This window comes from Cryptococcus neoformans (genome assembly GCF_000091045.1).
Source record: "Cryptococcus neoformans var. neoformans JEC21 chromosome 6 sequence".
Lineage (NCBI taxonomy): Eukaryota > Fungi > Basidiomycota > Tremellomycetes > Tremellales > Cryptococcaceae > Cryptococcus > Cryptococcus deneoformans.
The window spans coordinates 832,466-856,195 of NC_006691.1; the positions used below are offsets into that span (position 1 = coordinate 832,466).

General features: G+C 45.2%; 7 protein-coding genes across 7 annotated transcripts; 4 read left to right on the top strand and 3 right to left on the bottom strand.

Annotated features, from left to right (window-relative positions):
* Positions 1-3: 3 nt before the first annotated feature.
* Positions 4-2,101, bottom strand: CNF02930 (expressed protein). The gene is made up of 8 exons (XM_571369.1): positions 1,596-2,101; positions 1,466-1,507; positions 1,341-1,413; positions 1,175-1,262; positions 1,005-1,120; positions 814-945; positions 382-756; positions 4-320 (listed from the first exon to the last, which is right to left on the bottom strand). Exons 1-8 carry the CDS (start codon positions 1,752-1,754, stop codon positions 208-210), a joined length of 1,098 nt encoding a protein of 365 aa, XP_571369.1. The 5' UTR covers positions 1,755-2,101; the 3' UTR covers positions 4-207.
* An 813-nt stretch (positions 2,102-2,914) lies between these two features.
* Positions 2,915-5,915, top strand: CNF02940 (serine/threonine protein kinase FSK, putative). The gene is made up of 6 exons (XM_571370.2): positions 2,915-3,244; positions 3,295-3,655; positions 3,729-4,750; positions 4,802-5,134; positions 5,193-5,310; positions 5,373-5,915. The coding sequence occupies exons 1-6, from the start codon at positions 3,158-3,160 to the stop codon at positions 5,744-5,746; spliced, it is 2,295 nt and encodes a 764-aa protein (XP_571370.1). The 5' UTR covers positions 2,915-3,157; the 3' UTR covers positions 5,747-5,915.
* An 819-nt stretch (positions 5,916-6,734) lies between these two features.
* On the top strand, positions 6,735-7,955 carry CNF02950 (conserved hypothetical protein). The gene is made up of 8 exons (XM_571595.2): positions 6,735-6,880; positions 6,937-6,985; positions 7,041-7,077; positions 7,189-7,250; positions 7,347-7,388; positions 7,442-7,518; positions 7,650-7,696; positions 7,759-7,955. Exons 1-8 carry the CDS (start codon positions 6,878-6,880, stop codon positions 7,790-7,792), a joined length of 351 nt encoding a protein of 116 aa, XP_571595.1. The 5' UTR covers positions 6,735-6,877; the 3' UTR covers positions 7,793-7,955.
* Positions 7,956-8,013: 58 nt separating this feature from the next.
* On the bottom strand, positions 8,014-9,358 carry CNF02960 (conserved hypothetical protein). Its single transcript, XM_571371.1, has 6 exons — positions 9,012-9,358; positions 8,798-8,951; positions 8,683-8,728; positions 8,446-8,629; positions 8,331-8,391; positions 8,014-8,273 (listed from the first exon to the last, which is right to left on the bottom strand). The coding sequence occupies exons 1-6, from the start codon at positions 9,236-9,238 to the stop codon at positions 8,172-8,174; spliced, it is 774 nt and encodes a 257-aa protein (XP_571371.1). The 5' UTR covers positions 9,239-9,358; the 3' UTR covers positions 8,014-8,171.
* A 3,649-nt stretch (positions 9,359-13,007) lies between these two features.
* Positions 13,008-16,938, top strand: CNF02970 (phospholipase, putative). Its single transcript, XM_024657422.1, has 19 exons — positions 13,008-13,611; positions 13,675-13,835; positions 13,890-13,908; positions 13,972-14,111; positions 14,162-14,585; positions 14,640-14,700; positions 14,753-14,792; positions 14,844-14,876; positions 14,917-14,971; positions 15,025-15,125; positions 15,197-15,230; positions 15,292-15,441; positions 15,508-15,718; positions 15,766-15,785; positions 15,844-15,884; positions 15,937-15,972; positions 16,045-16,255; positions 16,309-16,432; positions 16,497-16,938. Exons 1-19 carry the CDS (start codon positions 13,075-13,077, stop codon positions 16,643-16,645), a joined length of 2,547 nt encoding a protein of 848 aa, XP_024513041.1. The 5' UTR covers positions 13,008-13,074; the 3' UTR covers positions 16,646-16,938.
* A 2,717-nt stretch (positions 16,939-19,655) lies between these two features.
* Positions 19,656-21,503, top strand: CNF02980 (mitochondrion protein, putative). The gene is made up of 7 exons (XM_571373.1): positions 19,656-20,005; positions 20,044-20,128; positions 20,202-20,362; positions 20,409-20,526; positions 20,597-20,693; positions 20,753-21,247; positions 21,308-21,503. Exons 1-7 carry the CDS (start codon positions 19,785-19,787, stop codon positions 21,472-21,474), a joined length of 1,344 nt encoding a protein of 447 aa, XP_571373.1. The 5' UTR covers positions 19,656-19,784; the 3' UTR covers positions 21,475-21,503.
* On the bottom strand, positions 21,485-23,530 carry CNF02990 (hypothetical protein). The gene is made up of 2 exons (XM_571374.2): positions 22,783-23,530; positions 21,485-22,745 (listed from the first exon to the last, which is right to left on the bottom strand). Exons 1-2 carry the CDS (start codon positions 23,467-23,469, stop codon positions 21,669-21,671), a joined length of 1,764 nt encoding a protein of 587 aa, XP_571374.1. The 5' UTR covers positions 23,470-23,530; the 3' UTR covers positions 21,485-21,668.
* Positions 23,531-23,730: the final 200 nt, after the last annotated feature.

Below are 23,730 nucleotides of genomic sequence, written 5' to 3' on the forward strand. Positions count from 1 at the left end.
AAATTCTTAAGTTCGTATCGCTCCACTGTCATCATACCTAAAAGTCGGTTTATACTAGATAACCCGGGATTTGGGCGAATTATGACAACCTTGGTGTAGTACATGGTCGCCAAGCCACCTACTAACGTACAACATTTCTTTCATAACTCCGACTGACCCGCATTGGTCATCTATCTTTTATTTCTCCATTTGATAAAACTATTTTTATTAGTGTTGTCGATATCCGGCGTAAGCCGGAAGACCGGAAGGAATTCCTGGGATGTGCGTTGATTGCGTGGAGTTCGACGACGCATTCATAAGGGACTGACGGATTTGAGCATCTGCAAAGAGTGGAAGTAACCGAATGAGCTCTTGTGTCTGACATCCCATGGAAAATCTTACAAGGATCAGTATATGCCAACTGCATGGTTCGACTAGGTTCATCGACTCTGGGCATGCCATCTCCGTCAAATGCCCCGTATACATCAATACTGGGTCTACTCAGCATGGGATGATGATCAACAGAAGGCTGGGAAGAATAAGCTGTTCTGGCAGATACAGGATGATCATATGTCTTGTCGGTTCTCCGGTAGGCGTCGGAGGCATAATCTCGAGCAGACTCGGACTTGTCGCCAAGCTGCTCTTCATCGGCGGCCTGAATGTTAGAGTATGATATGCCTTCAGATGCCGGGGGTAACACTATTAGATCCCTATGATTGGTTTTCTGCTGTCGTCGGAAAGTAATAATGGTGAGGACAAGCAGGATTGACCAAGCAACTAGACCGAGAGGAGGTGATGAGCGCATAGAATGATAAGCAGCTGAATGTCACGCACTGGATGAGAACCAATCGAAGATTGCAGACGCCTTTTTGGTCTTGCACCAATTCTGCAAGCCACTCTTGTAACTGTCGCCAAGGTCAGAGTGAGGGTCATTACTGGAATTTTTGCAACCTTTTTCAGTCCAGGCTATATAAAAGTAGACTCCAGGTAAGTTGTCTGCTGTATATTATAGGACGATAACTCACCACTAATAGTGACAATAAATGCTGCTAAAAGCATGAGAAAAGTCCCAAAAGCATGGAGTATTAGTGTCGACCGCGTTTGAGCTAGGAATTGGGCAGGACGCTTCAATTTGTCCCATCTATCAAGAACTATTAAGACAAGGATTGGGTAGAGGAGAGGAAATAGATCACACCGATCATAGACAATGGGTACGACCATCAAAATAACGGTCAAGGAAAATGAGAGTAGAAGCAGAAACAGGACAAAACCGGTTCCTCCCGCTACATTTATGTCGGCCAATCAGCATTATTGAATGGTGATTATAATAATTGTTAGGATATTAAATGGACAATACCTACACACAGAGAACCATTTGGCCTGGAAGCCGGCCACTGCTCCCATGGTACAAACGGCAATGAAGGTGAAGAACATCTAAAATCAAACCATTAGATTTTCCTACTCTTCGACTGACAATACAACTCACAGCAGCTGAGTGTAAGATGATGTGTGATCTCTGAAGCGATGGCTGCACGTCATCAAGTCAGCATGTCATTGAAGAGTCAGGATATATCCACCAGTGATCGGAAGATGACCTAGATGAGCCTGTCACCTACTTCTGCGTAGTCATGCTTATCAGCGAATGGGTTTTCCATATTGAGTCCACATTCATTCGATCGCTTGAGGACATTGCGGTCTAAGTTGGATTTGAAGATTTTTGAGAGCTTGTTGCCGATTGAAGAAAAAGCGAGTGTGGACTTGAGTTTGTCTATCATTATGTATAGTGAATTGCGTAGTTGAAAAAGCCGAAGCCGAATATCAAAGATGGGGTAAGCTGCAAACTTCCACTTCTAGAGAATAGAACGTAGGAAGGGAAGCAGTGTAACAATGCAGTACTAGTAGCTGGTCGCTGTTGTTGTTGATGTTGTTGTTAACGTTGATGACCGCTTGTCCACTATTATTACGAACGCAAACATTCGATGTTAAGGTCGAATAAAAAGCAGTCCTTTGAAAACTTTCGCTGAATAATTAATTGCGTGTCTGGTGAAGAGGACAAACTGCCAAAGGTAGTTGACTGATGTCTGTACTTAACAGGGAAGCGGCAAGATAGGTGTCAACGGTGAGCTGTGTGGATAGAAGATAGAGTGAGGAAGTCTATTTGTTGTAAACGGAACCAAATCTGAGGTAAACACGGGTTTTGTGATTGTTGTGCATGAAACTAGGCTATTTAAAGGCGCATTATTCATCCGTAAAAAGAAGGTCTGATTCTGTAGTATCATCCTGTAGATGTTATGTCTGATTATTACCTCCGTATGAATAAACAATGGCCATTTGAAAATGGTCGGAAACGGCAAAATAACGAAATACGTACCCCGCCAAAGTTGCTGTTTGTGAAGCCCCCTTCCTTGAGCCTTCTGGCTTCGTCGGAGACCGGTCAATGTCCGTCGAGGAGCTTTATGTCAATTATCATATAGCTTTATTTCCTATTTTATGTATCTTTTTAAGTGAAATGATTTAATCTAGCTAATCAACAAGTAAACTGAATGAAGTACTCTTCACTCCCCCCGGCTGACTTCCATCTTCTGCAATCCCCCTATACCTCAACAGCATTAGAGATATATTAGCAACCGACTGCCCTCCTCCAGATTTCCCAAGCTCCTTCATCCACCTTTTCATAAATAGTTAAATAAAGTAGAGATGAAAATTATATGATGAATGTTTTAAGTACAACAATCTGAAGTGTAATAATTAATTAAATATAATTGTTTTCACATTAATAGCCTTTGATGAGATCATCAGAGAAAACAGGAAAGAGAAAGAAGAGCCTCAAGGCGGCAATAAAAAAGCAGCGGATCTACTAATATTTGATCCCGCAAGGGGATTACAAACTATTGGCCAAAGTAGATAGACGGCGGGGTAGATGGCTGAGTGGCTGTAGGTTAATATATTTGTAGTCGCTTGATTTTCGCCACCATATTGTCTTTACATATCTCGTTTTACTGAACCCCTTCTCTTATTTGTTGCGCCTCTCACTCGCAATGCCGCTTTCCAACTCATAGTAATCACGAATCTAGCCATTATACGCCACACTTCATTGGAGCCTAGGTCTTGAAGCATCATCACCTAGTAACCAACAGTTCCCTTTGGATATTATTCACATTGCGACAATAGTGTCGAGATGTCGTCGTTACCTGAAGATGGCATTTCTGGAGCTTCAGCGGACGACGCTGGAGAAGATGTGCAGCCTGCAAATACTGTTGGCAATGTGAGTATATCCTACCAGCGCGTCAATTTGCTGATTGCCCGTATGCGCAGGCTGTGAATATGAGGGATTTGTCCCATGTGTTCGACACATCTCTACAGATGCCCTCCGAATCACAGCCAGGCAGCACCGTCGCCACTCCATCGTTGTCTCCCAGCTTAATCTCTACTGCGGAATGGGAGCAGGAACTCGCAAGCTCTCCCCCTGCTAATTCTGCCGTTCACACTAGTCGTCCTTTTCCATCCGCCTCGGTCACAAGCAGACAAAATGAACAACCGTCCATTCTTAATTCTCATTATCTGTCACCTATTCCTTCAAGCCCTAGTCAAAAATCTGTGACAGCGCCTCTTAACGCCCCTGACTACTTGTCACAGAGGACCCTCCCTCCAGAGCCTGCGTTTCCCTTTCCCAGTAGTATGTGCCCAGTAATTATTCATCTTCGTGAATCGTTGCTGATTTCTGGTGTCACTGCCCCTTGCCACTGTAGTCAAACATATAACGCCAAATGAAAAATTAACTCCTTCTAATCCGCCTGTCGCGGGTAGTGGCCAAGCATCTGCTGCTTTGTCAAGGCCCAATTCGTCTGCGAGTAATGATGGCACCTCAGCCTCGTTGGCCGGAAAAAACGAGGATAGCTCCGCCGCTATGAAATCCGTTAGCCGCCCGGAGTCCATCGCAGCCACTACAAATGGTCACGATATCATAAGCCACGCGTCAGGAGAAAAACGTCCAGGGACAGCTATCAAGTCTGGGCGGTCGTCCTCGTCTGCCGTGAAACCACCTGCAGAGCTGATCTCCAAAAAGTCCTTTTTCCATAAAATGTTCCATCCGAATCAGGACAAACATGATGGGAAGAATGCTGTCGGGCAAAGCCGGCTGCATCTTGAACTCCCTCGCGATGCGCCCAGCAATGGCCTAGCGAGTGGCCGAGTTAGTCCGTCTGTTATGGGACCGAATACCACTGAGTCGCCTCCTCTTACGCCCTCGGGCAATATCTCTGATATTGATTCACGACCTCCATCTCGAGCGCCAAGTCGACCTCCTAGCGTCAGGCGTCAAAACTCGGCCCCTGGCCATGATATCTCTGTTCAAACTTTTGTTGATCCAAAGAATGCTGTCACGCCTCCCGTAGGTGTATTGGCTCCTCAGCCCCAGCGCAGATTATCACAGAGGTCAGCTGGCTCTCCTAGTCGTCGATCTGCTTCCGCTGGACAAGGGGTCACTGCAAAGAAGGATGAGTCTGCGGGAAACAGTGGTACTAAATTTACTCTCAAGGATCTTGTCGGACTGGGAGATAATAAGGTTAAAAAAGCGTCTGCAGCAGGTTCGGCCAAAGGTTCAGATCGGGGATCAACCAGGGGGAGTGAAATAGGAGACAACAATAGCACAGCATCGTTGTTAAAAAAGTATGGTGTGTGCGATCGTGCTGCCATTGGCAAAGGGGCGACAGCAGTCGTCAGATTAGCGCATAAATGGGATAGAAGGGAAGAAAAACTGTACGCGGTGAAGGTAAGCAGTGGCTTGTGCTGGATTAGTGCACGTATCTCACATTCTTAATAGGAGTTCCGTAAGCGTCGTAAGAATGAGACAGAAAAGGATTACGTCAAGAAACTCACTTCAGAGTTCTGCATATCGTCAACCTTGCACCACATCAATGTTGTTGAGACAGTTGATTTAGTGCAAGATGAAGCACATCATTGGTGTGAAGTCATGGAATATTGTCCCGGAGGCGATCTCTATGCCGCAATCAAGAAGGGAGGCATGTCCAGCCAAGAGGTAGAGTGCTCATTCAAGCAAATAATGCAAGGCATTGCATATCTTCATTCCATGGGAGTGGCCCATCGAGATATTAAGCCTGAGAATTTACTTTTAGATGGAAGAGGACATGTCAAGGTGCGAGAAAGTTTTATAATGTATCCCGTGTTGCGGTAAAGCTGATGTCCCCTCGTAGATAACTGATTTCGGCGTTTCAGATGTGTTCAGAATGTGTTGGGAAAAGAAGACGCACATGAGCAAAGGCTTATGCGGGTCGGAGCCTTATATAGCGCCGGAGCTGTTTGAGCAAAAAGGTTAGCGCTAGTCCTTTTTTTTACTCAACCGGCATGTGACTGACCGATCTTATTCAATTAAGAGTACGATGCTCGTCTTGTTGATGTGTGGGCTGCCGCTATCGTATTCTACTGCATGCAGTTTCAAGAACTGCCATGGAGAATTGCAAAACCAAGCGATCCGACATTTGCCGCCTATATGCAGCAATACAAACCACAACACGTTGTGGACGCGAGTGGCGGAACCCACCATCCTACCCCACCTCCGATCAACAACTTGATCCCAAGGGAATGTCGCAGTGTGATCAAACACATGCTTGATCCAGATCCCAAGACCAGATGGACCGTGGATGAGGCGCTAAAGGACAAATGGCTCGGCAATGTTGAGGTCTGTCAGGAAGGCCAAGAAAATAGTCACAGGCACATCACGGCCGGGATGGATATCGTCAGAGTGTAGATCGTTCAGGTGGCGTTGACGGACCGGAACGAGGAGATGGAACACTGTTCAAGCGTATTGGTCATTCCTATTATATCGCATCTGTTCCAATGCTTTTCACCTATCGTTCTGCTTTATTTTCTTTTCGATATCTGTACATACAAGCAATGCTAGTGAATAATAATATTAGACTTCGGAGTATAAAAAGATGATCAAGAAAATATCTGCTGCACTTTGAAATTAATCCTTCCCTCGGCCTCTTACTACGATATACAGAAGATATTCTACCATCGTCTCGGGCTTTTTTTCTAGCCGAACTTGTGGAGGAATATATCAACTTTTTATCATAATTTGTATTTGTAAGTATCAGCGCCTCCTTTGTAATTAGGAAACCAAATGATGACTATCGAAGGTATAAATTATGAAAAAAAATTACCAGGCCGCATGCTCAAATATATATGAACAATTTCAGCTTCCATCATTCTTCATTCATTCCTATAACATGTGTCACTGCTCAGCCTTAAATAAATTAAAAAAAAATAAAGTCGGGTCAATCGACACAAGGAGGGTGTGTGGGCTTGGTTGAATCACAAATAACTCGGGACAAATTGTATTTGTAATGTTGGAACCCGGATGATTAGTGATCCTGGGGGAAGGAGAATATGCATCGAAAAGTTTTGAAGAAGAGATTAAGTACAAATGGAACGAAGAACAAAGCCGCATGGAGCACGAGAGGCGGGGAGAGGTAGGCGACTTCTCACATCAACCCCCCTTCTTCCACCGACCCGAGGTATTATGCAGAGGATAACGACGCAAGCGGCAAATGGACTTCTGTACAAGCTATTATAAATAACTTAAAAATGGGTGTTAAGAAAGTAATTACATTACATAAACACTGATGGCACGCCTATCAAACCGTCAAAAACCCTTTCCAATTTTACGAGGCAGGTCCTTATTAATACCCTTCAATTATCAGCAGTCATTCCGTCCATGAATTATAAACATCATATCTTTCGGCTACTCACACATGTTAGCTCGCTTTACGTCTCACTTTCCATCTGCTACTGCTACCACTGTCAACATATTATCAACGCGAACACTCAACTAGTATAGACTGCAAGATAACCGGACTGCTCGCCGAGTTTTTCTAGAATGGTAAGGCCAACCGGATGGTCATGAAGCACGGCCAGACTTATAACAATCATTCGCAGTCCAAACACCACCCTGATCTGTTAATGTGCCGAAGGCAGCCCGGGATAGGTTAGTCAACAATTTAGCGTCATCAGGCTCGCTACTTATATTAATGACTTGGCAGCTATTGGCCGCATGTGTGAAAAGTGCGATGGCAAATGGTCAGTCGCTATCAGTGCTTTTTGTTCAGGAGTTGAGTTCATTGAACACACTCAACTCTCGACTTCTTACTGTCTTATTTGAAGCAAATTCTGACATCTGCCATTTTGCAGCCCGGTCTGTGACTCGTACGTAAGGCCCATGACTTTAGTGAGGATTTGCGATGAGTGTTCTTGTGAGTGTCAAGATTTTTTTCTGTCTTTGATATTTCTCCTCTGCCATCTATGTAGTTTTGAGATCATTGTTATTGTAAATGCTGACACACCACAAGTTGGAACAACCGCAGGTAAATGTATAGTTTGTTCATCGCCTGGTATGTTGTTCCATAAGCTTTCGACCGCCTGCCCATGCTAATGCTGCTGCTAGCCATATCGGATGCCTATTATTGCACGGAATGTACTAGGCTAGAAAAGGATCGAGATGGGTGTCCACGAATCATCAACGTGAGTAGTGTATCCCACGGTCTCAGCCCGCGATTCAACTCACGAAGATGTTTCACTTTTCTTTGTTCCTTTTGTTTTCCATTGTCTGGTCACTGACATAATACGCTGACTCTTATTACTGGCTACGACAGATGGGAGCAAGCCGGGTGGATGCCTTCTACGAACGAAAAAAACTGGGGTAGGTAGCGCTTTTACCATTTCTGTCATTCTTACTGATCAGTGACCGATGCTTCCTCTCAGACTCGAAAAAGGCGGAGGTTTCAAAAAGGGATAGAGTTTTATACAGTTTCTATACTATTTTGTTTTTGCTCTGAGTAATTACAGACTTCCCCTAGGATAATTGAAGTAAGGTCACACCAATATTTTGCGGCCATAGGGAAACTGGTCTAATCTTGGGTCACGTACGAGGCATGTGATATGTAATTGGATGATGACTGTGCAAGAAGAGTTTCTACACTACCAGTTTGCGAAGGCTCCGCCATAAAGTAGGATTTAAGTTTAACGACTTCATAATGATATTTTTGACTTGTACACAGCTTTAATAAGGCTGGCCAACTAATATTTAACACTTCTCGCACAGCACTATCAACGCGATTTGAAACGACCACGGCAGAGTATTACAACCTATCTGGAAGTAGCCTGAAAGCAAACACTCAGGTGCTATGAGAAAGGTCGCCGACAGGAAGAATGAAGTAGCTGGTATCCTTGGTAAGCATCCCGGCAAGCCCTGTGTATGCAGCAACCGCGGCAGTTAACTTTGATCAGACATGTGTCAGCTTTTCCGGTAATATATTCCTATCGTACGGACTCACGATACCGAAAGCGCCGCCAGCCTTGGTAGCATTAGTGCTGGGTGCCAAATAGCCCGCGGCGCTACAACCAAGTGTTAGGTAACTGTCGAAGATAGGAATAAGCTATTTAACTCACAGCAACCAGAAGGTGATGTCGAGGAAAACGAATACACAAATGAGGGCGACGGACGATCGAAGACAGGCAAGCAATAGGATGAATGTCACGAGGGCCCAAGCTACAAGATACAGACCCAATGCGTTGTCAAGCATGGCTGGATCGTCATACGAAGCGAGCACTTCAAATTGTGGAATGTAAAGAGCTGCAGAAAACAGTGAGTACGCCATTTCGTAACTAATGACGAAGTATGCCCACCTGCGAAAGAAAGCCAGAAGCCGCCGTAAGAGCAGAACGCCGTTGCCTAATTGTTTTTCCATGAATCAAAGGCTCTCTGATGATTCAGAACAAGCAGCAGGAAGGACCCACTTACACCAAAAGTGTTGCCGCATGCCCATTCTTCGATTCCCACGATGATCTGACAAAGACCTCCATAGCCTAAGGCCATGCCAAGTATCACGTTATGTACGGTGATACCTCGAGTTGAAATGTTAAATAGGGAAAGCAGAAATGTTGTGGCTGCGAAACTTGACAAACGACATTCTAGTCAGATCAGATGTCCGAGACCAAATGAGAGACGGACCTACCTGATCAGACCCAAAGGGGCGGGATTGCCAAATTTCCTGTGGAATACGGGGAAGGCTGGCTGACTTGTGTCCATGGGATGACCTCCCGGAGTTATAAACCTTGTCATTGGTCCGCCTGTTCCGTGATAACCAGTAGCACCATTGGAGGGTGCGAAGGACGCGTTGTCGTTTGTTAAGTGTCGTTCTACTACATCATCGTGACCGCTGGAGAGCTTTGTTTCAGACATTGTCAGAAGATTGTGCGCTGGTGGTGCTGATGATAGCTGGGGGAGTATGTAGCTTTACAGAAGAGAGGAATCTGTTGAGAGTAGAAAGTGGAAAGTGTTGAGGGAAATTTAAGATGTTTGGGTCGTGCGGTGTGCTTTATTTATGACAATCCATAAACAAGTGAGTATACCCGACCTAGCCGGGCGTTTCACGAAACGCCCCATAAAAATTTAGCAAGCACCTGACCGAGCTTCCGCTTGTTGGTAACTTAATCGCCGAGCTCCGAAGAACCCAATAATTAATCCCAAAAACCTCAGCATTGCTCAGCCTAACATAAATATAACCCGTAATAGCCGGCCTCATTGGCTACCGGCTATTGCGTTTCGCGTCGTTATCGGGATGCGGTTTTCATGTCCCACACTGGGCGAGAACCCATTCCACTACGAAGTTCCGTTCGCGTCCGTTCCCATTTGTCCAACCTCGAATACGTACAGAATGGCGATTCGAGAGGGCTAATGATATAGCCTCCGGCACCGGTAATCCCCAATGAGCGCGTTCAAGTCAAAAGTCTGGGCGCTGGCATTTACAGCCGAGCGTCGTGGACTTGGTGATGTGGGCCGGCAGAAGTATAGCTATTTTTCCCGACGCAACTTTTGCCATGGCAAAACCTGTATGCCAGCAAAACTTTTGTTTGAGAACCGCTTGGGTCCGCCGTTATAAAATAGTGATAATATACTTGTAAGTAGTATGTAGTAGTAACTGGGATATTTAAGGATGCATTATTCATCCTGTAGAGGGAAGGCCTGATTATGTAGTATCATTTGGTGGAATGTTACGTCCTAACATGTTCGTATGTGGCCATCTGAAGATGGTCGAAATAGGCCAAAACCATCCCGATGAACCCAGCAACCAAATGTTCCAATTTGCGACGAGTTCCTGGCTCCTCAGGCCTTATTAAGGCACCTCTTATTAAGGCCTCAGCGCCAGTCATTAATCACATAAATGATAGGCGCGCCCACACGCAGGCGGTCCTGACTAGCGAGCACCTCTTTCACCTCCAAAGTAATACTTATAAACCTTAATAAAAACGCCCCTATAAGCAAGGCTATTAGCCATTTTCATTGGAAGATTGCATAGCAATCTGACCGATTGCATTTTCTCCTTTCTCACCGTCTGCAGGACTCATATTGGCCAACTGCATGCATATTTTTATATCAATCGGTAGCTACGGGGCGTCCGAATCGGATAGTTCATTGCAAAAAAATTGTTCAGAGGGTGCATATCTACCACATATATAGGGGCCTTCTTTCCATAGTAAACCGGAAGGCAGATTTGTTTCCGTCGGCTGAGACTTGTTGTGGAGGTACCTTCTTCGAGTTCTTCAGGCCGTCCGTCCAAAGAAGATCTTTCGGTTCCAATATTTATTTAGCCTACGTAGTATTTGTCTTTGTCACTCACCGTCTGAGTAAACAGTCGTTCATACAACGTTCTTATTCATTCTTTTTTCTCTCTCCATAGCTTGATCGGGAAACTGCCATTCTTCATTTTCGTCCTGTATATCAGCATAGCCGATCTTCAACATCCTTTTCACCATCTTTCTTGTCCCCTCGGCCTCAACATCATGCTTGTCTCCCCCATAGTTCGCCATGACACGATAATAAACATTGTTGTATTGATCGCGGAAAGTGTCGCCTTTGCAGTAGGAGCTACTACTACAACATAATCATTCCCGACAGTTGCAAATCCTCCGGCAACCCAGCGTTTCTCCATCTTCAGGTGGCGATGAAGATCTGGATTGAGTAGCCAGAGATTAGAGGCTAGTATGATGTGTGCTTATGGCTCTTATCAGGTAGAACTATGTGAAATGCTAAAGTCTGCGAATGTCGTTCAGTACGTCAGTCGTTTTTTTAGCTCGCCCTTGTTGGCATGGCTTTGGCGTTTGCATCTGTTCAAACCCATAAAGTTGCAACATCCTTTCCAACCTTTGCCTTTTTTGTTTTCTACTTTTCAATAGCGTCCTGGATCAGGTGGCGAGCGTGGACACAAAGCAGAATCTTCCCCATTTCTTCTAGAAGAAAAGCTAGAGGGTAAAAAAGATAAATCAATGATGGGTAAGCCTGAACTTTGGATATTCTGTCTGGCTGCATTACAGATGGTTGTGTTGAACCTATGAGACTGTAAGCCATGATGGAAAATCCAAAGAAACCAGGTCATAAACGCTTTCATTGATAAGAAGGTTCATTTCGAACCAACGACTGAAAGTCCCGGTTCCCCCTCCTCTGCGTCATGTCAAAAGGAAGAAGACAACAGCAGTGCCCAAGTGCAGGAGTGAAATATCAAGGCATGAGCTGAGAGTCAGTGAGATAAACCTCCCAACAAACAAAAAGCACATGGGGGCCACCTCAGCCAAGGAAGGGTACTGTTCAAACGATGAGAGTTTCAAGTTCGGAAGATGGCACAGAGAACACGGACAACGATCTAATAATAACTGGACTTCTTACTTCCTTCTATCTGCTGTTAAGGCGTTGACTTTGACACTTTCGTATATGACTATGATGAACACACCCAGATGCATGGAAGCGCTAAGAGAGTAGATATTGCTATGAAGCATGGTTTCGGAACTGATTTCATTCACGCTTTTGACACTTGCCGAGCGCACCCTATTCTTTTCTTGTTCCGCTGCACAAGATTCAGTTGGCACCTTACTATCGATTACCAAATGGTTTTCTGGACTCGATCGCATGATTTTATCTTGAGATTGTCTGGCATTATAGCTCAAGCACATATAACGGGATATCAGATTAAAATCACCAATTATCGGATCTGAATACCAGGTGATGGTACTGTACTTTCTGCACGTAGACATTTATGCGAACAGTTGTCGTATCCAGCATTAAGATTGTCCGCAAATAAAGGCTGATCAAGTGGAGTAAAGAACGTTTGAATCAGAGTAGTCCATCCCTTTAATCGTACCCGTCCGAACTCGAATTACCCCTTGGAGTCCTATAAGATGTAAGATATAAGATATGCCAAGTCCCTCGTCTTATCCTCAAAGGCCGACGACATATTACAGTCTGAAGTGTCCGATGTCAACTTCTCCACCACCTATCCTTGCTGGCGCCTCTGCTCAAGCACTCTGTCACATCCAATGTGGTTGCTAATGTAATTAGCGTTGTGAGCAAACAATCGTGCTCAAGTCGCACGTTCATGATGGCCAAATGACGACAGAGTCAGAGATAATAGTACTTCCTGAACATGATAAGCCAGCCAAAAGAATAGGAGGCGCTTACTATTTACTAATTTACTACTGCCAAGGTCATGTCTGTGTAGAAGATTGTCAATGAAGCCATGACAGACGAAGGAAGCAGGATGTAGAATATGCTAAATGTCGGCGCTCGTTCGTTCGTTCTCGTCTTCGTTCGTTCCTCTTCTCCGCATATCTCATTCGACGGAATCAAATCTGCCTTCCGGTTTACTATGGAAAGAAGGCCCCTATATATGTGGTAGACATGCACCCTCTGAACAATATTTTTGCAATGAACTATCCGACTCGGACGCCCCGTAGCTATCGATTGATATAAAAATATGCATGCAGTTGGCCAATATGAGTCCTGCAGACGGTGAGAAAGGAGAAAATGCAATCGGTCAGATTGCTATGCAATCTTCCAATGAAAATGGCTAATAGCCTTGCTTATAGGGGCGTTTTTATTAAGGTTTATAAGTATTACTTTGGAGGTGAAAGAGGTGCTAGCGAGCAGCACAACGCAGTATAAATATATTTGTTTATAAAGGCAGTCGTCAACATTTAACAGTTGAACAACCATTATTATCATATTAAGCCAGTTAATACCCGCAGATGTCTGTCCCCTCTCCCGATGCCCTACTGCCGGAATGTCCCCTTCTTCTTGCAGTGCCCGCATTAGACGTGCGATGGGTACACGCAGGTGCTCAACAGCTCAATCTTCTTCCGATCCCTATCACTTCTGCTTCAAACAGCTTTAAAGCGTTCTCGAAAAACGAGTCCTCAAGGATAGAACTACGGTGGCAAAGCACATCGGAGTCTGAGAGGTCCAAAGCAATCAAATCGTGGGGAAGAAATGACGGCGAGGGGGCTTTTCAAAGTCAAGAGGAAATAGTAAAACAAGGAGAGGAGATCGGCCATGATGATGAGCCAGCGAAAGGGAGTAAAGGATGCGACGCGATAGATCGGCCAGATGCACATACAGTTGATTCCAAAATGAAGAGGGAAGATGCAGAGGAGCATTTGGATCTGGACGTGGATGATATGCCATCTGGACAAGACCAAATCAACAAGCAATATCATACATTATTACTCGAAGCCAGGAGAAAGAACGATGACTTGGACTTAGTCCAAGGTATCCCCGTCAGTCAAGTAAGTGTTCAGGACTTTTGGCTGTAAAATAACTCCGAATGATGTCTGATGAACGACCGTAAGGACTCATTATTTGAGGTATCACTGTCGACTCTGTCGCTTCATCCAGTATTTTGGGCTCATACAGGCCCACGAGTGGCAGTGTTGCGCGGAACATGGTTCGTAAATGACGAATCGAGGCCTTGCTGCTGGGAGCTTGCCGAGGAGCTGGAGAAGGCTTTCCTGTGAGTATAAATATCTAGCTTAGATGATCAGAGACTAAAGTCACACTTTCTTAGGGAGATTCAACCGTGGCAAGTGGGTTTAGAGGGTGGAGAATAATGGGATGGGTCTCTGCTTACTTCCTTAAATATTGCCCAGCGATCATACAGTCACGAGCTCGCTACGGCATTGTCGCTGGGATCCTCAGGGGAGGAAAAAATCAAATATACTCTTCCTTCGAAATTTGGAGAAGGTCTGGGCATTATCTTTGAAGACAGTGCAAAGGGCCGCATTGTAACGTGAGTTTATGTTTGGATCTGTCTCTAGATTGAAGTATAAGTTTGAATAGATCCGGAACTCTCACATATATCACACGCTTGTTTTGGTCTTCTTTAAAAGCCCGGCCCACTGGCACATATGTCTATCGGGGCTACAGTGCTGCGTGTTCGGCGAAAGTGGAAGTGGCGGCAGATACTACAGCTACTCTCGTGGATTCCGAAGGAACCACTCACGTCAATACCAAAAGCCACTCTTACGAAAAAGATGATACTCAGGATGGACGTCTTAATTTACCCGGGAATCAAAGGCACGACCAGGCCTTAACTGCTCTGGACACTGCGTTCAAAGACGTGAAGGAGACTGCAGGACAGGCCATAGAAGGAGTGAAAGAGGGATTCAAAGATTACGATCTTCGAGAAGAGCGACGCCAGACTCCAGCGCCAGGAAGCAATGATGATGAACGAAAAGCGCTGGAAGAGGAAAATGCTCCTTTAGTTGGTACATTCTCTGAGGAATGAGCCTTCAAAACTCTGATGTAAAATTGACAGGTCCACGACACCGAAGACGTAAATCCATGTACTGACCTTATTCTTGTAGTACATGGCATAGGTGAGAAAATTTATTTTAAAAGCTACAATTCCTATATCATCGTTGTTCGCAGGGCAGCAACTTGCTGCTCAGCATGAGGCATATAACTTCGTGTGAGCGCCATGCCTCATCATCTCTGATTTGAATCACTGATGAACTGGCAGTTATGCTGGCAACCAGTTGCGACAGATGCTTAGGTAAGTGGAAAATGACTTTCACTCCTAACATTCTCTCCAGAAAGCAAACCTCCAACCCCGCAGTCGCTTCAATCATAAGAGATCGACGATGTCAAGTAAGTCAACGTTCTCGTGTTAGTTTTGCTGGGTTAACATGTGCCTGTGTTAGGTACTTCCAGTACAATGGCGAACATCACTCAACCTGGATGAACGGAAAACTGAAGAAGAGTTGCTCCACGGGATAGAAAACCGTTTTACCATATCTGGAAAGTATTTGTCAAGCATAGATGGCAATAAATGACACTTTTGACTTACTTGCCAACAGATATCACCATACGTAGCTCAATCCCTTATGTCCGTGAACTTACCAACTCTGTGAGTATTGACTGGTGATGGGACACTTGGGGATGACTCACAGCTGCATGTCATGGGATAGGTACTACTGGATATACCTCTCTTTATGTCACATCATAGACAAAAAATGATTGAGGCTGTCTGTACGCAGGCCAATAAACTTTATCGTCTTTGGATTGCTAGAAACCCACACTTTGAAGAGTATGGAAGAGTCCATATCATTGCTCATTCCGTGAGTCTTAAAGACATGGCAACTGCGGGATTGGGGGCGAGAAGTAGGGCGCTAAACTTTCCAAAGCTTGGATCCGCTTTGGTAGCTCATATTTTATCCAATCAATCCACCAAAATGCCACGATTATCGCAGCTTCCTAAACAGGTCATTTCCGAAACAATGGACCGCTTTCTTTTCAATACAAGCAACCTTTTCCTTGTAGGCAGTCCTCTTGGGATCTTCCTCCACCTTGAGCAAGCTCAACTTATGCCGAGAAAGGGGAGGGAAAGGACTATGCGTGAGTGTGGACTTATATTTATTGGGGCCTGCTGATGTTTTTGCCAGACTCTCCAGCTGATGAAGCGGTAAGAAGTGTACACGCAGCGTTGATATTATTGTTGACCTCTGGCCCATGTATTGTAGCTCGACCGAGCGGGAAGATTCGGATGCTTGGCTGTAGACTCGTGCGTCACCGACCGTCAACCTCTTGCTCATTATATGCTGACTTTTACTCAGCCTTTACAATGTCTTTTACCATACGGACCCTATTGCGTATGTGTTCTTTCGGTTACTTCACATGTTCTCGCCTCTTTCCATTGCTAAACATACTCGTTTATTTTGTAGCTATCAATTGAATGCAGCTGTCGACTCCCAACTAGCATCTCAAAGGCCCCCTCTCGCCATAATGTCCATGACAGCGCCCTTTTATGCTCCAGTCGCAGATAGCATCAGTTCCATCTCAAAATATTTACCCGTCATACTTGGAGGGGGTGGGGGCAATGATACAAGATCCGGTAATAGGCCCGGTATCTTTCGACTCCCAAGTGGGATCGAGGTGAGCAACTGACCGCTAGGCATCAAAGGCTTGAAGACTAAGAAATATCACAGATGGCAGGTCCTAATGGCGAAGAGAAGCTCCAAGGATCTCGAGGCGAAAGACGATTTTCTGCCCTAAATCCACATGGCAACGTGGATTTCTTCTTGCCCTCTGCTGGAGTTAACGAGTATCTAGGTAAGATTTCATCCAGACCGAAGGATACTGAACACCGAACTTTCGCCCCTAATAAACATCACAGATATGTTGACTGCTCATCTTTCGTATTGGACAGACTCCTCTTTCGCGGCATTTCTCCTAACTGAGATATTTTCTACACGATTAGATCAAATGAGGACTGGAATGGGCTTAGCAAATCAACCACCGTCTGAAAATGGAGTAAATATCTAATCTCTATCAAGTAATACACATCTCGATAGTGCACAGCATGATTATTCACAAGCTGTTTGATAGCTTTGCTATTATTGATCAGGTCCATAATTCAGTATGGACACTTTTGTATCATCAGTGGAGGGCAGTACTTGGGTCGTATTTCGAGGAAACCACGGCAGGGCATCGAGCGATATAGCAGTCAATGCGGGTGGCATTCTAATATGTATATGGGGGATAGTTAGTTAGCGCTATCATTACTTCACGAGTATGGAGCTGCGAGCTCATCTTAAATGATGTACCATCACTATTCTTACCTTCCAAACGACTTGAGTGAAGTGTCCGATCACATCTAAGAATTTACCATAAGATTCAACAGGTCCCTTTTTCATAAGGCTGATGATTTTTACCTGAATAGCCTGGATTATCCCATCGAACCCTAATTGAGGTATAGCATGATAAGATAAGTTTTCAAAAACAGTGACACGTTTTACTTCTCAACATCAAACAAATAATGTTTCACCAGCTTCCGACATCCATCCATTAACATCTTCTCGAGATGTCCCAAGCATGATCCCCATCTGAGATTCTCGGCTGCCTTACTTTTATAGAAGATAGATTGCACCATCATTAATATTCATGCCAATCCATCCCAAACGGTGGACCGTACTACTCACGTATGTTCTTTGTTACAAAGCGAAGTATGCTCTCCAGCTATCTCTACCACGCTCGTCCCAAGTGACGCGACCAGCCCCATAAATTATTCGAGCGTCGTTATGCGCTTTGATCCAAGCTTGAACAATATGTCCATCCTCACGAGAAGAGCTCATCATTGAACTCGGGCCAATCAGAGTTACAAAGTTTCTGTAATAGCAGTTGCCGAGGCCGTCAGATCGAGTAAAATAGATGTACTTTCAGAAGATTCAGGATCAATCGCTATGGTGGCAATCCCATGCGAGGAGAGGGAGAAAGAAGGCACGGACGTCTTATATCGCGAGACGCTTCTGTAGCCTGTCACATACATAGTAGAAAACCACAATGGCTGTCGAGGTGGTCATCATTGATGGAACTCCTTGCATCGTGCCATCATCCCTCACAGCAGCCAGTACATTGACTCTGGGAAAAGTTGATGGTTGCCTTTCTCCCAAACGGTGAAACTTAGAGATCCACTGGCCTGAACTATCATTCGTCTGAGACTGAGGTGCATACTCATTAGCCAACAAAGGCCTATCTCTTTGTTCCCATTGCGATGAGCCATGAGCCATCATAGGGTGTAAATTTGTCGCTGTGGCTCGTTCAACGGCGTTGTTTACCCCATGACCAAAGCCAAAAGAGGGGTCAATAATGGATAGGTAATGATTTGTTGCCGGGTTTTTTTCTACATTGCCCTCGACAATCTCTGTTCGCGGGAAGTATCAATAGTAATACTGTATCCGACATGGTCGCATGTTGAACATGTCGATATGTTGACAGTGTGCCAGTTACCTCAAGGCGCTTATAATCGTGATCTGCAGTGCGGCGTGTTGAGAGCGTGTCTCGCTGATCAAGCTAACCAGGATTGGTTCACTTTGAGATGTAAAAGCGCTGTGATGAGACTAAACGGTAGTAATAGTAATTTTCGCGTGTCTCATCTGAACCCTTTTATACATCGAGGGTCATGTTTCAAGGACATTCTCCTTTCAGGGTCTACTTACAAGGATAGTACATCGTGTCTGCTTGAAGATCGATTTCCATATTCTCAACGGTCGTGTCAGGGGTTGACTATGTAATTTCGCAACTACGAGTCATGAAGATTTAAAGTCAAAAAGACACAAAAAAGGGTTTCAAATATATCGCCATACCAAGTAGTGAAATTTGATCCCGTCTAATGACTGTTAAGTTGCGATGTGAATTTTACATTGAAACGGACTGATGTAAATTTAGCCCTCCGACGCCTTCCCATCGGCCCCTTGTGACAACTAGCTCCCTCGGATAGACGATGGAAATCTGCTCCGTTAGTTATCCTCGAAAGGCTGCTGCGCGACGAACTGACGATTCTCTGCTGTAAAGATCTTCGCCCTGATCCCTGCTTCTTCTATTTCCTGTTTTCTGGTGAGATGTGGAAAAAGTCTTGAGATCCTGAGGCAAATTGTTCATCAAATTGCAAGTCTTCAAGATCATTCCGATCTGTATGTAAATGATACACAACCTGTTGAAATGATCGCACCTTGTCGTTCTATCGTTCTATTCCAAACGTTATACCACGGGAGAGGGTAGGAAGCTTCTTCTCTTAATAACAGCCACTTGAAAAGTCCGTTTAATCGAATTGCGGAGCTGTGGATGCTCATGGTTGAAGAGCTGTCTTGGGTTATGATGAGGTTTACACCTACCACAGAATCTCAAGAATGTATATATATCACGCTCCGAAGCATACCCGAGTCTCATTTGCGCCAGAGCACAGAATGATACGATATCTTCTATAAATGGGGTATCCCATGTCGGCTAGGTAAAGTTGACCTTCAGGGATGACAACAAAGCCATTGCGTACGTCGCCAGCCGCAAGAACCTCCTGATAAATAATAAATGAGAGAGAGTCGTGAGCCATGCCCTCATAGCCAAAGGAAACATACTAGAACCGAGAAGAAGGTCGAAAGTCGCAGTATTTAACCATCGATTTACTGTTTATGTGTCGATAGCGATCCTGATCTTTAACATCGACACAGACAGGGGTGTGGATGTGGGTGCCATCGATTGCTTCTAATCAAGCTTCTAATACGCGATCGAAGAAAAGAGGGCATGCTGTGGCTACTTGAGGTTCGGCACCGGATAGCTAGTAATCCGTCTGTGCGACCCACCGGCAACTGTACTGGTACAGTATGATCCGGATGCAAGGTTTGACGACTCCGGCCCAATGATGGTTGGATTACCCGAGCTGACGCTGTGACTGACGAGCCGCCAGCCTGCAACCCGAAGTTTGGCTGGCTTCGGACGGACGGGCTTCTCTTGATAGTTGACAATTAATTGATTTCAACAAGTACTCTTATTGTTTTCAAGCGTGTCTACTTTTCTACATGATTTGCTAATTACTCTTGTTGTACATGCTTCCTTCTTCATCAACCTCACGCTCCCTATATTGCACATCCATTGATCTCCATTCCTCGACACCAACCGTGCATGAGTCATGTCCATTGCAAGGATTTTTGGTATGGGGCTCCGTAACAAGCGAGTATCAACGACTGCTTTTCGCTACAACGCAAATCGGAATTCCAAAGTGCAGTTGCGCTCAATAGTGCGATACAGACATTCATCTCCAAGTCAAGAATTTGAGACAAACTCCGCAGAAATTCGCGTCAACAGTACCACCATAACTATCAAACAACCCGACGAGGATGATCTTCAGTAGTGAGTCGACGACAATGGCATTGAAGGCTGACTGTTAGCGACCATTTCTATCTTTTCGATCACTGCCGCTGTCCGCAATGTTTCCACCCTCGCACCAAGCAGAGACTGAAGACTTTATCCCAGGTACGTTGCGGTCAAAGTTTATATGCCCCAATCTCTCGTAATTTGTTACCATAACTTATCCTTGCACTACTAGATACCTTCTGATATACACCCTACAGCCGTTGCGCTGAGTAGATCAGGTTTGCATATCACGTGGTCGACGCCGTCTGCCCATACGTCTTTTTTTCCCGCTGGCTTCCTCAGGCGAGCGGCATATGAGACTCAACTTTCTGAGCATGTAGACTGTCGTGACGAGTAGGTGTCCCTCTATTCATGGATATTGCTGACAACGCTAAACTAGCCGCACACTATGGAACTCTGAGATATCAAAATCACCTCCTTATGTTGCGTATGATGACATTATGTCACAACAGGTACATCAGCATGAACAAGCTGTACTGCAGGTCTTGAATAAAGTGGTCAGTCAAACTGTAGCATGGCATTCACCTTGCCGCCGACGAAACTATGTTGTTGACGATTGACTCGTAGCATCAATTTGGCTTCTGCTTCGTTACTGGAGTTCCAATAGATGCAAAGGAAACTGAGACACTTATTAAATCTATAGGTCCTATCAGACAGACCCATTGTAAGTGGAAGTACCTTCATCTTGACCATATGCAGTATACAGACACTGATACATCTAAGACGGCGGCTTTTGGTCATTTACCGCAGACTTAAGCCATGGTGATCTGGCATACAGTGCTCAATCATTACCGGCTCACACGGACACCACATATTTTACGGATCCTGCCGGCCTTCAGATCTTTCATCTTCTATCACATCCTTCACCTGGGCAAGGCGGTAAAACTCTGCTGGCAGACGGCTTTCATGCAGCTTCGCAACTTTCAGCCGTCGATCCTGCCTCTTATTCTGTTCTTTCGCGGCTCCCTATTCCAGCTCACGCATCAGGGACCAAGGGGACTCTATTGAGACCACTGATTAGTTTTCCGGTTCTGCGACATGATGAATGTGGACGCCTGGCTCAAGTAAGATGGAACAACGAAGATCGCGGAATTATTGGGCATGGCTGGTCTGCTACAGAAGTCCGCCAATGGTACCAGGCGGCGCAACGATTCGAATCATTGGTAAAAAGTGAGCAAAACGAGTATTGGGTACAGCTTAATCCTGGAACAATGTTGAGTAAGTCACAACTGCCCGTCTTTGGTCTATTGGCTGACAGCTTACATTTCCCTTTCGTAGTAATTGATAACTGGAGAGTCATGCATGGACGGTCAGAGTTTACGGGATCTCGCACAATGTGTGGTGCTTACATTGGCGCGGATGACTGGTATTCTCGGCGGGCAGTTCTGACGGAACGGCATGGAGATGTAGGGGGAATGGACGACGTATGGCGCTTCGGTTGGTAAACAATGCAAGAACGAAGCAGAAATCATACTATGCAATGGTAAAGATATTTCTATTTGTATTTGGTGGAAATGAGGAACTGTCTATTGGGTCTACTGAGAATACCTCAAGAAAATTGTACACATACTGAAACTAATTCCGGCTAAATACGTGATATGATTGTAAACAACCTTCTACAAGCCAACTGCGGATGCGATCAAGTCGTAACTACGGCAGCCATACCTTCATTTACACCGGTTTCCCTTGCTTCTTCCATGACAGAAGACCGTATTGAATTCAAAACGGGTGGACGGAATCTTTCGCCTTCGCCGGACAACCAATGTTGACGACCTTTAGAGATGCCAAGATACGTGATATCTGCAGGAGTAGATGAAGAAATTGATGCGGGAGGAGAAGGATAAGGAGCTTCAATGTGCGATGTATGATCCAGTATCGGTGGAACTTGAAATGTCGTCTTGTTGACCGCGGTCGTTGTAGAGCTGGGGAGGTCTATATAATTGTTGGGATACGTGGGTTTGGGAGAATTATGTGCTGACTTGTAGCTGAGCTCGATTCCCGAGCCTTCAAGGATACATTGATCCATTTTGGTGGACGGCAGCACACCTTCCCTGAGAGCCTCGACATGCCTCATCTTGATCTCCCCTCTATCGACGTCCCTTTTTGCGTTATTGTACATCCACAATCCTGCGCCTGTGAGAACGATACCAAGAGCCTGCACTGTATGAACTGGCTGTTTGAACCATATGATGGCCAAGCAAATGACAGCTATGCGTTTGACAAGGGATGCGATCGAGTAGGTGACGGGAGATGTCGATGCCAGCAATGCAAATGCGATGATGCTCTGAGCAAAGTGGACGGTCCCATTGAGGAAAAAATAGAAAAGAACGGACGTTCCACTTTCCGAAGCAGCTGGATTGATCCACAGATCAATTAATCGCCGCGCGTCGGAATAAATCCACAATGGAATCATCAAAATGAAAGCCATGCTGCTGGAGAAGTAAAGTAGGTTGATCTTGTCAAGCTTTGATGAAGAGTTGACTTCATTTGTACTTGTTGTCGGCATAATCTTCTTGAAAAAAATATTCTGGGAGACGAAGACGATAGTAGAGCCAAGGGCACATACTAGGCCGAAGATATTTGAAAAGGAGATATCGAAAGAGCAGGCCAACATTACGCCCAGTGTGAGCGGTAATAATGACAAATAAGTTGCCGGCGAGTAAGAAACTCCAAAAAGGAGCGCGTAGGCCATAACTGTGAAGAGGGGCGACAACGCCTAATTATCAGCAATGTTTGACGGGCAGAAAGCTCACCTTTATTGTATGGACAGTACTAACTGGCACTCTACTTATCGCCATGCTGCCAAAGATATGACCGCCCACCTGAAACGCCGCTAAGGGCAGTGTTCCTTTCAGAATGTTCTTTGTTGGTTGTCTGAGCCTGCCAGTCCACCCCAACATCTTTTGGCTTGAGATAGCGCAATAGAACGCGACGAAAAAGAATTGCACGATGGTAAGCGTAACGGGGTATTTAAAATGATTGAGGATCACTTTCCCCGTATTATTAGAAATGGCTGAGCAAGCATACCACAAGAAACACAGTGATATGAATCGAACGGTTGCGGGATTCGGCAAGGACATAGACGGAAATGTAAACGCGCGGCGATGAGTATTGGGGTTGAATAAAGACGGCAGGGAGTGACGACGCGAAGTAGGCGTGTCGAGTGAGTATGTTGCCCCGATCCCGCCAAACGCATATGGATGATCACTGAAACCTGCCTGACATGTCTCGTTGCTAATTTTGCGAGGGGAGGGGTATTGAGCCCATTTTGAGCGGTCTGATGTGAGCTGCAGCTGGTGGCCTTCTGCCGATGGGGGTGTCGGCCAGTGAGATTGTGGGGGGAAGGGTGAACGGAGTGCGGAAGGCTGTGTGGCAGTGAGGTTGGCGCAGGAGGATTTGTGGGCAAAGGGTGCGCGCTGGCGTTGGTCTGCGGAGAGCATGGGGTTGTGGAGGGGGAATCCGCGTGAGAGAATATCACACAGTAATAATAATGGAAGAGCGAGCTAAGTTCAGTGCCCTTTCGTCAAAGCCCAGAATCCAGAACACTCTCAGGGATCTTCGGTCCATCGTCAAAGGGAGCCCAAAACAAAACATAAACACTCTTACGTAAAACTTTCTTTTTGGACGTCCATTTCCGTATAGAAATGGGATATTTTTATTAATTCCAGGAATTTTGAAATTTTATTTACGAGATCCTCTCT

What these genes read in the sequence shown, in the direction of transcription:
- CNF02930 (XM_571369.1), bottom strand. Translation starts at nt 1,754, where the DNA reads ATGATAGACAAACTCAAGTCCACACTCGCTTTTTCTTCAATCGGCAAC. An exon ending in TCATCTTACACTCAGCTGCT is followed by an intron (nt 1,414 to 1,465) that starts GTGAGTTGTATT and finishes GTTTGATTTTAG; the next exon opens with ATGTTCTTCACCTTCATTGC. An exon ending in ATTTATTGTCACTATTAGTG is followed by an intron (nt 946 to 1,004) that starts GTGAGTTATCGT and finishes ACTTTTATATAG; the next exon opens with CCTGGACTGAAAAAGGTTGC.
- CNF02940 (XM_571370.2), top strand. Translation starts at nt 3,158, where the DNA reads ATGTCGTCGTTACCTGAAGATGGCATTTCTGGAGCTTCAGCGGACGAC. An exon ending in TGCGTTTCCCTTTCCCAGTA is followed by an intron (nt 3,656 to 3,728) that starts GTATGTGCCCAG and finishes TTGCCACTGTAG; the next exon opens with TCAAACATATAACGCCAAAT. An exon ending in GGAGCTGTTTGAGCAAAAAG is followed by an intron (nt 5,311 to 5,372) that starts GTTAGCGCTAGT and finishes TATTCAATTAAG; the next exon opens with AGTACGATGCTCGTCTTGTT.
- CNF02950 (XM_571595.2), top strand. An exon ending in GAAAAGTGCGATGGCAAATG is followed by an intron (nt 7,078 to 7,188) that starts GTCAGTCGCTAT and finishes GCCATTTTGCAG; the next exon opens with CCCGGTCTGTGACTCGTACG. An exon ending in TACGAACGAAAAAAACTGGG is followed by an intron (nt 7,697 to 7,758) that starts GTAGGTAGCGCT and finishes GCTTCCTCTCAG; the next exon opens with ACTCGAAAAAGGCGGAGGTT.
- CNF02960 (XM_571371.1), bottom strand. Translation starts at nt 9,238, where the DNA reads ATGTCTGAAACAAAGCTCTCCAGCGGTCACGATGATGTAGTAGAACGA. An exon ending in GCCCCTTTGGGTCTGATCAG is followed by an intron (nt 8,952 to 9,011) that starts GTAGGTCCGTCT and finishes TCGTTTGTCAAG; the next exon opens with TTTCGCAGCCACAACATTTC. An exon ending in CATGCGGCAACACTTTTGGT is followed by an intron (nt 8,729 to 8,797) that starts GTAAGTGGGTCC and finishes AAAAACAATTAG; the next exon opens with GCAACGGCGTTCTGCTCTTA.
- CNF02970 (XM_024657422.1), top strand. Translation starts at nt 13,075, where the DNA reads ATGTCTGTCCCCTCTCCCGATGCCCTACTGCCGGAATGTCCCCTTCTT. An exon ending in TCTTGTAGTACATGGCATAG is followed by an intron (nt 14,701 to 14,752) that starts GTGAGAAAATTT and finishes CGTTGTTCGCAG; the next exon opens with GGCAGCAACTTGCTGCTCAG. An exon ending in GACTCCCAAGTGGGATCGAG is followed by an intron (nt 16,256 to 16,308) that starts GTGAGCAACTGA and finishes GAAATATCACAG; the next exon opens with ATGGCAGGTCCTAATGGCGA.
- CNF02980 (XM_571373.1), top strand. Translation starts at nt 19,785, where the DNA reads ATGTCCATTGCAAGGATTTTTGGTATGGGGCTCCGTAACAAGCGAGTA. An exon ending in GACTGAAGACTTTATCCCAG is followed by an intron (nt 20,129 to 20,201) that starts GTACGTTGCGGT and finishes TTGCACTACTAG; the next exon opens with ATACCTTCTGATATACACCC. An exon ending in TCCTATCAGACAGACCCATT is followed by an intron (nt 20,694 to 20,752) that starts GTAAGTGGAAGT and finishes GATACATCTAAG; the next exon opens with ACGGCGGCTTTTGGTCATTT.
- CNF02990 (XM_571374.2), bottom strand. Translation starts at nt 23,469, where the DNA reads ATGCTCTCCGCAGACCAACGCCAGCGCGCACCCTTTGCCCACAAATCC. An exon ending in GTACTGTCCATACAATAAAG is followed by an intron (nt 22,746 to 22,782) that starts GTGAGCTTTCTG and finishes GCTGATAATTAG; the next exon opens with GCGTTGTCGCCCCTCTTCAC.